The sequence below is a fragment of the Eumetopias jubatus genome, unplaced genomic scaffold (assembly GCF_037043125.1).
Source record: "Eumetopias jubatus isolate StellerSeaLion01/CBP00866 unplaced genomic scaffold, mEumJub1_p1.0 scaffold_11, whole genome shotgun sequence".
Taxonomy (NCBI): Eukaryota; Metazoa; Chordata; class Mammalia; order Carnivora; family Otariidae; genus Eumetopias; species Eumetopias jubatus.
In genome coordinates this window covers 77,112,070-77,122,356 of record NW_028274817.1, presented here as the reverse complement: position 1 = coordinate 77,122,356, position 10,287 = coordinate 77,112,070, and the positions used below count along the sequence as shown (strand labels likewise).

At 53.3% G+C, this 10,287-nt stretch overlaps 1 protein-coding gene across 1 annotated transcript in view; it reads left to right on the top strand.

Annotated features, from left to right (window-relative positions):
• The first annotated feature begins 197 nt into the window (after positions 1-197).
• Positions 198-10,287, top strand: part of FGD1 (FYVE, RhoGEF and PH domain containing 1) — a 40,760-nt gene continuing 30,670 nt past the window's right edge. The window contains exon 1 of the mRNA XM_028092880.2: positions 198-558. Within this exon, the coding sequence (XP_027948681.1) occupies positions 252-558 (307 nt within the window). The 5' untranslated portion in view covers positions 198-251. The remainder of the gene's footprint in view (positions 559-10,287) is intronic.

Below are 10,287 nucleotides of genomic sequence, written 5' to 3'. Positions count from 1 at the left end.
GCCCGGGCTGGCGATGCCTGGCACGGCAGCAGCGGTGGCTGCGGCTGCTGCTGGTACTGCCACTGCTGCCACGGCTGCTGGCCCGGGCCCGGGCCGGGGGCTTGAATCTCCGCAGTGGGGCTGAGCCCGCAGCCCCGCCCCCCGAGCCTGAGGCCGCTGCTCCGCCGGGCGCCGGGCCTCCTCCGCCCGCGCCTCCGCCCCAGGAGCTGGAGCCAAGCGGGGAGCCCGGGCCCCGCGCCCAGGCCCGGACCATGCATGGCCACCGAGCCCCGGGGGTCGCCGGGCCTTCCGAGCCCGAACACCCAACCACGAACGCCTCCGGCGCCGCTCCACCGGTCAGTGCCGACACGGACCCTGGGGCCTCCGAGCCGGGACTGCCGGTGCTTAGGGGCTCAAGCTCCGCTCTCGGCGGCCCCCTGGATCCCCAGTTTGTCGGACCCTTGGACGCCAGCCTGGGCGCTGCTCCAGGCCCCCGGGTCTTACCCTGCGGCCCCAGTCCACAGCACCACCGGGCCCTGCGCTTCTCCTACCACCTGGAGGGCTCTCAGCCCCGGCCTGGTGAGTGATCCAGAGAGCATGGGAGCCCGGGCCACGGGCCTGGTACTGGGAACGGGTTCTTGTTCTCGGGCCCTCTAAGCCCCACCTCGGAGCCGGCCCGCTCACCCTGGCCCTTGGAGTCTTCTCAACCCCCACCCCCTTCCTCGCTCCTCTTCCGTCCAGTCCTTTCAACCTCTGTCCGCGGTCTCCTCTCTCTGTCCCCTTGCCCCCTCAACCCTTCCCACCCCCTTCTTGTCTATCTGCTGAGACTAATGGGAGAAGGAGCACTGCAAGAAAAACGGTCAGATTTGCAAGGCAGCAAAGGGAATTTGGTTGGGGGAACGGAGTTTGTTTGGGAGAATAGGAGAAAAGGAGTCTCCCATTTGCCAAGCGCCTACATTGTGCCAGGCACTGGGCTGGGTGCTTTGTATGGGCTCTCATATCATCTTCAGGAGCTTCCTGTGAAGTAGGTATCATTAGCCCCATTTTGTAGGGTAGGAAACTGAAGCCCAGAGAAGTTAAGTAACTTGCCCAAGGTCCCACAGCTAGAATGGAGCCAGGATTCAAAACCAGCTGTATTTGAGTCCAAAGTCTGTGGTCTTTCTCTTTCCCCAAACTGAGGTTGGAGACCATGAAAGTAATGCCAAGCCTTCTGCTTATGTGATTTTCTCCTGTACTGTTCAGCAGCTCTGGAGTATGAGTGGAAAAAAAAAAAAAGAGAGAGAGAGATGGTGGATTGATCCAGGTTGGGGTTTTGCCAAGGTGTGTGGGGCGGGAGGACCAGGGAAGGAGGGAGTAGAAGGTGCTGATGAGCGAGATAGGTGGAGGAGGTGGACCTTGGGGGTCAAGCTGGAGGGGAGGGCTGGAAGGGCTGATAAGTAGGGAGACAGCAGAAGGGGTGGGGGGCAAAGTCAGTTGTAGCAGAGCTGTAGAGCTGCAGGGCTGCAAGGATGGGTGTAAAGAGAAATCAGGATGCTCGAACTTGGATTCGCAGAGGTGGAGCAGCTCTGGGTCAGGCTGGGGCCACAGACTCCTGCCTGGAGAGGCATTTGCCCTGCACAGACCTGAGTGTCTGAGGAGTCCAGCAGGGCCACCCCCATCTGGGGACATCCCCATGTGGACCTGAACCCAGGAGCCACAGAGAAAGAGCAGTGTATTTCTGGTTTGCCTTCCAAAGGAACACTGACAGAGCTGTTGAGCCCCTGGGACCCCCCCACCCAGGGCTCACATCCCCAGCCTCCATAGGTCTCTGGGACTGTGGCCCAGCACAGTTAGCAGTAGTGGAACATAAAGCACTGGCAAGATGTGCCCCTTACTGCTGTTGTGACCTTGGGCTAGTCATGGAACCTCTGGGAGTTTCCAGGGGCTCCTTCAGTGTGGGCTGGAGATATCCAGCTGACAAGAGGCCTTTAACGCCCTGCCCTGCATGTCACTCCTGCTAGCTTTCCAAACACCCCTTGGCAGACACTGTGTGGAGCAGGCTACTTGCCCGCCCTACTGCAGCACCTTCTTTCAAATCCCAAAACATGCCATAAGGACTCCCACCTCAGGGTCTTTGCGTCTGCTTTTCCCTCTGCCTGGCAGCTCTTTCCCCTGCTCTCCACCTGGCTTGTTCCTCATCTTTCAGGTCTCAGCTCAGATGTCACCTCCACCAAGAGACTCTCCCTGACCACTTTGGTGGGGGCACTTGTGAGTCTCCATCACAGCTTCCATCCTTGCCCTTCGTACAGTCTGAAATTATCTTATTATATGTGTCCACTTGTTTATTGGCCATCTTCCTCCACTAGGAGGTGAACTCTGTGAGGGCAAGGGGATTGTATCTGTTTTGTTCACTGTTGTATCCCCAGTGAGTAGGGCAGTGCCTAGCACATAGTAGGCGCTCAATAAGTCCTCGTTGAACAAATGCCTGAACAGATATGAAGGGAGCACATAGTAGGCCCTCAGGAACTATTGTCTGAAAGAAGGACAACAGAATTCCTGGCCTCCATATGCTCTTGGTCTGAGAGTCAGTAGCTGGGCAGTGTCTCAACCCCTGGTCTCTTAGCCTCCGATTGCTGCTGCTGCCGCTGCTGCCCCCATGGCAATGATTTGGAGTTGCCATCCCACTCTCCCAGTCCTTACACATTACCAGTCACAATACCCAGCCTGAACTCCCCTCCTCCCCAAAAAAGCAAAACAAAGTTTCCAGGATACTTTTTGCCAGTCAAGTCCCTGTGTCTGTAATTGGTGGCTGTCTATATATATATATATACTCCAAGATGGGGATTAGGAATAAGAAGAGTGTTAGGGAAAGACCCGGCTTCCCAACCAACCATTCCTACGTGACTCACCGTGTGACCCTGGGTGAGTGACTTCCCTTCTCTACGCCTCAATTTCCTCATCTATAGAATGCCTTGAGAAGTCTATGAGATACTGGTGAGAAACCTGCAGAATAAAATGAAATTTTTTAAAAATAAGGGAAAAACCTTCCGAAGAGGAGGTGGAGGAATTACTCAGGCCCTGGCAAAGCAGGCGCTGGGCCATGTGATTCACAGCAGCATGGGGTGTGAGAGGCCCGCCTCCCCCACTGCCCAGCCGGCCCAGGGGTAGGCACAAGTGACTTGCTTCTCTCTCCACAGGACTCACCTATAATTGGCCTAAAGAGGGCAGGGTTGGTGGTTGTAGGGTGTGTGTGTGTGTGTGTGTGTGTGTGTGTGTGTGTGTGTGTGAGAGAGAGAGAGAGACAGAGACAGAGACAGAGACAGAGACAGAGACAGAAAGAGGGAGAGAGAGAGAGTCCTCTCAATTAAAGGGTTGAAACATTTTAGTCCACATGTTAAGATTTCTGTGTGCCTGCCGACTTCCTCCCTCAGACTGCTGAGGCTTTTAGTGAATCACCACCCGTAGGGACCAGCAACCCATCCTGGTGGGGGGGTGCTCTTAAAAATAATACAGTTGATCCTTGAACAATGGGGGAGTTAGGGTTATGAGCCCCCATGCCCCTACTTGCACAAAAAAATCTGTGTATAACTTTTGACTCCCCAAAAACATAACTACTAATAGCCTACTTTTGACCAGAATCCTTACCAATAACATAAACAGTCAATTAACAAATCATTTTGTATATGTATTATATACTTTATTCTTAAAGTAAGCTAGAGAAAAGAAAGTGTTATTAAGAAATCATAAGGAAGAGAAGGGGTGCCTGGGTAGGCTCAGTCAGGTAAGCATCTCTCTTTTTTTTTAAGATTTTATTTATTTAATTGACAGAGAGAGAGAGAGACAGAGAGACAGAGAGAGGGGGAACACAAGCGGGGGGAGTGGGAGAGGGAGAAGCAGGCTTCCCGCCGAGCAGGGAGCCCGATGCGGGGCTCGATCCCAGGACCCTGGGATCATGACCTGCGCTGAAGGCAGTCGCTTAACCAACTGAGCCACCCAGGTGCCCCTAAGCGTCTAACTCTTGATTTCAACTCAGGTCATGATCTAAGGGTGGTGAGATCGAGCCCCACATTGGGCTCTGTGCTCAGCAGAGTCTGCTTGGGATTTTCTCTCTCCCTCTGCCCCTCCCCTCACTTGCACATGCACTCTCCCTCTCTCTCTGTCTCTAAAATAAATAAATAAATCTTTTTAAAAAAGAAAGAAAATTATAAGGAAGAGGAAATACATTTATGGTACTATACTATATTTATTGAAAAAAATCCATATATAAGTGGACCTGTGCAGTTCACACCGTGTTGTTCAAGGGTCCACTGTAGTTAAATCTTATCCATGTGAAAAACCTTCAATTTCTTCAAAGTGCTTTCTCTTTGAGTTACCCTGATTTCTGGTAGGGGGAGGGGGCAATTGTTTTTATACCCATTTTCCAGGTTAATAAAACCTGGAAAGAGATGCCAGAGAGGGCTTTCAGAGAGTCGGAAAGGAGTTCCAAGCCTAGGTTTGCTCATAGAGATTTGAGGGAAACCCTACCCTATTCCTCAGTTTTGAGGTCTAGAATATCCTTCTGGTTGCTGGGTGGGGAGTAGCTTGGAGCCTGTCTTAGTCAAGATAGTTGCACCTGATGTAAGAGTCTTTTCATGGGTAGTGGGAGAACTGAGCCAATTGAGGGGGCAGTGATAGGGCTGGCTCCCTCTAATTTGGAGCCTAGGGCATCATCAGAGACTCCAAGAGTTAGAATGGGAGCTGGAAAGGACCCTGGACACCATCTGGTTCTGGGTTTCCCAAACTGGGTGAACATCAGAATCCCCTGATGACTTTGAAAAAATAAATGTGATTCCCAGACTCCACCTCAGAGCTCCAGAATCTTGGGGTTGCAATCCAGGAATCTATTTTTAAAGCTTCCCAGGTTATTCTGATGCACAGCCTAGAGTGGGAACTGATTTTTAGTTGGGGTTTTGGAGGCTCAGAGAGGCCATTTATTCATGGTCTTATGGTGAAACAGCATGATTAGGGCCAGAAGGATGCATTGGCCTCCTCTCTGAGGCCCTCTCCTCAGGACCCTATGTGGGCCTACCTCCCTGCCTCCCAACCCCAAAGGAAGGCAGGGGATCTAAGCTAAAGGGAGTGAGTCAACCCCTCACTCATATATGCACAAACACCGCCTGCCTTAGTTTACCATCTATACCTAGCTCTAGTGAATGGCTGCCATTTGGCACTTCAAGTTGGAAAGCAATTGCAGTTCTGGGACTCTAGGCAGGGGAAACTGTGGCATCAGCAGCACCCACCACAGGGCCTGGCCCAAAGCAAGGGCTCTAAAAGGTGTCAGCAGGGTTTGTAGAACTAGGAGGAACATGGAGGGCAGTTCAGGTAAGAATTTCAGTGGGAGGGGCGCCTGGGTGGCTCAGTTGGTTAAGCGACTGCTTTCAGCTCAGGTCATGATCCTGGAGTCCTGGGATCGGGTCCTGCATCGGACTCCCCGCTTGGCGGGGAGTCTGCTTCTCCCTCTGACCCTCCCCCCCTCATGCTCTCTCTGTCTCATCCTTTCTCTCTCAAATAAATAAATAAAATCTTTAAAAAAAAGAATTTCAGTGGGAGCAAGGGCACTGAAGCTTGAGGCATGCTGGGAACTGGGAGTGGTATTGAGAGGAGTAAAGGATAAGGCTAGGAAAGGAACTTTATCCTGAGGGCAAAGGGGAACTATGGAAGGGTTTATTAAGCAGGGGAATGATGTGCTCAGAGGTGGGTGTTTGGGAGATCCCCATAGCTACATGTGGAGAGTAGATGGTAGGGATGCAAGAATGGGAACAGGGAAACAGGCAGGCGGGGGTCATAGTCATCCCAGTGACAGGTGATCATAGCTTGGGTTAGAGTGATGGCAATAGGAAGGACAATAAGATCTGAGAGATATTTAGGGGCTAACATGGAAAGGCCTTAGTGGTGGCTTGGATGTACAGGCCAAGGAAGAAGGAGAAGTCCAGGATGAGTTTGGGTTGTTGTCTGAAACCAACTACAGTGACCCAGTGGATGGTGCTGGGGCCATCTACCTGCAAGAGAAGGAGCAGGTTTGAGGGAGGATATTGAGTTTGAAAGGCCTTGGGGGACATCCAGGTGGAAGCGGCCAGCAGGCATCTCGATGTAGGGTTGGAAAGCTCAAAAGAGAGAGGTCTAGGCCAGAGATGTTTGGAAATTCTCACCACTAGTGCATACCATGGATCACAAAGCAGCTCATGGGGAGAAGTGTGTGCAGTTCTGGGGGCCAGTCCCATCCCTAAAGACATAGATAGTGAGGTCGGCAGAGTCACACTCAGGTGGATCATTTATTACCTGCTGAAACTTTGCCTTAGAAATGCCTTGGGCGGGGAGGGCAGTGTTTTAAAGCACATTTGCATAAAGCTGAGACCCATTTCACAGATACCCAGGCTAGTGGCTTGTTGCAAAGAAATGAGGCAGTACTCCTGAAAAGCAAATCAAACACTGATAAAGGAAATTCCTGTGGCTCCCTCAATGTTCTCCCTTTTGAGGGCATCCTGAGAGGTCACAGAGGAAGGTTGCTCTTGGGAAGAAGAGGGGGCTCATGACAGGAGGCAGGGGTGGGCTCTGCTGGGGATTTTTGGAGAGCAGCAGTTTGAGATTCTGAGGGAATGTCTGATTTGGTTCAGTCAGCTGGGGTCTTCCAAACAAACACAACAAAACATAAAAGACTGGATAGCTGGAAAAAGGACTTCCCCAGACAGGACTAAAGGAATTGAAGCTTCCAAGTTGCAGATGGTTGGCACCCCCAATTCCTCAGCCCTTTCAGGTACCTCTGTCCCTGTGGGAGGGCCTGGTGGGAGCTACCTGCCTCCTTAAGGGTGAGTGGCAGCTGTGTCCGAGACAGACTCCAACCACGGCTTTCTGGGGGCCAGTTAGCTAAATGCCTTGGGCAGATGTGGAGCTGGCCAGATCCTGGCTGGGTGGGGCTAGGACCTGTCTGGAATGAGGGCAGGAAGCACAGTCGGCCATTGGCCAGCCCGGCAGTGTTATGTTCCCTCCTCTGGAGAGAGCAGACATCCTTGGAGCAGTAAGTCCAGACTCTCTGGGTTCTAATACCCAGTTCCTTGGACTTAGAAGGCATCGCATCTCCAAAATGTGCTTCAAAACCCACACAGAGCTGAAGACAAGGATGCAGGACAGTAGCTGAAGGAACCTCAGTGCTCCTGGCTCTGCCACTGGTGCACTGTGCCCCCCCCCCCCGGGATCCCTTCCCCTCTCAGGGCCTTAGTTTCCCCATTTATAACCCTGGGACCTGATCATCACATTTGTCTGGCGTATAACACGGCATCAATGAATACTTGGTAATAAATAGTTGGCAGATAAGGGAAAGTGAAAGGGGAGGAAGAAGGGCATTTCTTTATTCAACAAATGTTTATTGAAGACGTACTATGTGCGTGGCCCTGTGCAAGGTGCTTGGTGTGCAGGAAGACAGGCACAATCCTTGTGCTCGCAGAGCTTCTTCCTAGCAGGGAAGATCTACATGACAAGTAATTCTGAGCACAGATGCTGCAGGAACATATGAGGATGTTTCGTAAGCAGGGAAAAGACGACACTTGAGTTGAGACTCCAAGGATAATGGGAGTCCAGAGGTAAGGCAAAGCGGAAAAGCCATTCAGGCCACGGGAACAACATGTGCCAAAGCCCCAGGCGGAAGAGAGCACTTTCGAGGAACAGACAAGAGGCCATTGTGGCTGGAGGGTGGGGGCGGGGAAGTGTTCTTGAGCTGGGCCTTAACTTGTCCCCAAGCTCAGGAGGTTGGCGTTCACCCGGGAGGCGAGGGGGAGCCCTTCACAGGGCCACAGGAATTGAAGCGACTGTTTTCATAGGCTGGTTGTGGTGTGGAGAATGCCTGTAGAGAGGATGAGAGGGAAAGCAGGAAGCTGGAGAGTGGGGCAAAGCTTATGGATTCTAAAGCTACGAAAGTCAGGTCTGCTAGGGGTTGGGGTCTGGCTGGATGTGTGAGTTGAGGGAGAGGGAGGAGACCTGGAGAAAGCCCAGCCTCTGGCTTGGGGAACTGCAGGGCTGGATGTGCCCCTCTTGGGATGGGGAAGGCAGGAGGAGGAGCCCCTAGGGGCTGGGTGTGGCTTGGGACGCACTGAGTCTGAGGGAGCCTGAAGATGGGATAGGGCATCCTGGTGACAGTGCCCAGCAGGCATTGGCTGTGCCCCCGCCCCCGGGCCCCAGAGTTAAGGGCAGGAGGGTGAGGGGCACAGGTGTGTGGCTGAGGCCCCGAGAGAATTGGGAGGCTCTTCGGGGAGGCTATTCAGGGCGCTGGCAGCCTCCAGCCATCTGTGGTGCCTTCCTGTAGCCCGGGCACGGAAGGGGTTAAGTCACAGAGGGAAGGCGCCTGTAGAAAGCGGCAAAGGTGGGACTGGCAAGGCTGGCCCCAGGGAGCTGCAGCTGGCATAGCAGCCCTTCCGCTTGGGCCTGCTGGGCGCGCAGCAGCTGCCCACACCTCTACCTCTGCCTTCACCTTCACCTTCCCTGCTCCCCCACCCGAGCTTCTTCCCAGTTCCCCTAGGCAGGGCCTCCCTGCCTAATGCATTCCAGGTGTTGACACAGCCCCAGGGGCGGCAGGAAGTAGGGCAGGGAAGGTGTGGGTCTCTCTTGCTGTGCATCTCTTAAGGGCTCCAGTCTCCAGGTCTCACTGACTTGCTTCTGTTCTCTGGAGAATTCCTTCAGGGATCTCTGTTTGGGTCCTGAGTCTCTGGCACGGTCAGGCAGTGGTGAGAGCCCCCGACCCCAGGCCCAGCTCTGCCACTTTCTAGCTTCATGTGACCTTGAGCAAGTCTCTTCACCTCCCCGAGCCTCAGTTTTAACATCTGTAAAATGGGGTTATCATGCCCACCTCTTAGTGTTGTCTTAAGAATTTGCCACAGGTATAAACCCCCCCCACCCCCCCCGCAGCACTCAGCATGACACATTGTAGCCATATTCAACAAATGGCCCTGATCTGCCTTGGTCTGCCTTTTTTGTTTCTTCCCATTTGCCTCTCTAAGCCTGCATCCCTCACTGTCCCTGTCTCCCTTCTGACTTGCCCCCCCCTTTACCGTTTCCCTCTCTAGCTGTTGGGCTCTCCGCAGTCTTCCTTCCGGTCTTCTCCCTCGTCTTGGTTCCAGTGCCTCTCTCTCTCTCTTTCTCTCTGCCTTTTTCCCTCATGATCTCTCTTACTAATTCTCAAATTTGACCAGGCTTCTGGTGACAGGGGAAGGGAGATGGGTGGATCTTGGGGTCCCTGGGGTCACACACAGCAGGGGTCAGAGGGGCCATCCCCTAGTGGCTTTGTCCTCACAGGAAGGGAAATCCCAGCCAGCGTGGCAGCCCCAGCACTGGGTAATTACTGCCCCCAGTGCTCCCAGCTGCAGCTCCACTCCCTTCCCTTCCTGTCCTCTGAAGTCCCCAGCCCCTCCTGGGGGTGGAGCAACCACCCCCATCCTTCTCTGGCCTCAGGTCCAGAGACACAGGGAGGAGGTGGCCAGGCCCTTACAGCAGTCCAGCAACTGGAAGAGGGATGGGCTGCCTGTGCTCCCATGTGACCGGGTGGTGTGTGTGTGTGTGTGTGTGTGTGTGCGCGCGCGCGAGCGCGTGCGTGCGTGTGTGTGTGTGCGCGCGAGCGCGTGCGTGTGTGTGTGTGTGTGAGAGAGAGCACACGCATGTGTGCATGCATGCACGTGCATGTGTGCACATGTGCCTGGCTGCCTGGCTGTCTTTGTCCCCAAGGGTCTGTTTTGTGTGTATCTTAATGTTCTTATTTCTGTATGTCTGTCTGTATGTTTGAGTGTGTGTCTGTATATATCTCTGTGTGTCTATGTGTGTCTTTGGGTCTGTATTTGTTGTATGTTCCTGTTTGCCTGCTTGTGTGTCACCTTGGTTCTGTCTAAGCCCCTGGGAGTTTCTAGATGTTTCTGCATGTGGGTTTCTGTATGTAGATCTCGTGCGTGTGTGTGTGCGTGTGTGTGTGTGTTTCTGTGCCAATGTCTGTCTCTGTATGCCCCCTATGAGTTCTGTATCTTGGTTGTGGTTGTAGTTGGTGTGTGTGTGGGCAGGGATGCCTGCCTGTCTTTTGGCCCTTCCTGCCCTCTTCCTCCTGTTCTGGAACTTTTTTTTTTTTTTTACAAACCCAGGACTCGGTTCATTGTGCCCTCAAACACACTCTTCACCTTCCCACCTAGTATTCACACCTTTGCTCAATTTCTTCCCTTGCCTGCAGGACCATGCCCAGTCCACCTAAAACCAAAAAACAACATTAACAACAACAAAAACATACCCCATCCTGGATGGCTGAACTCAAAAACCGCCTCC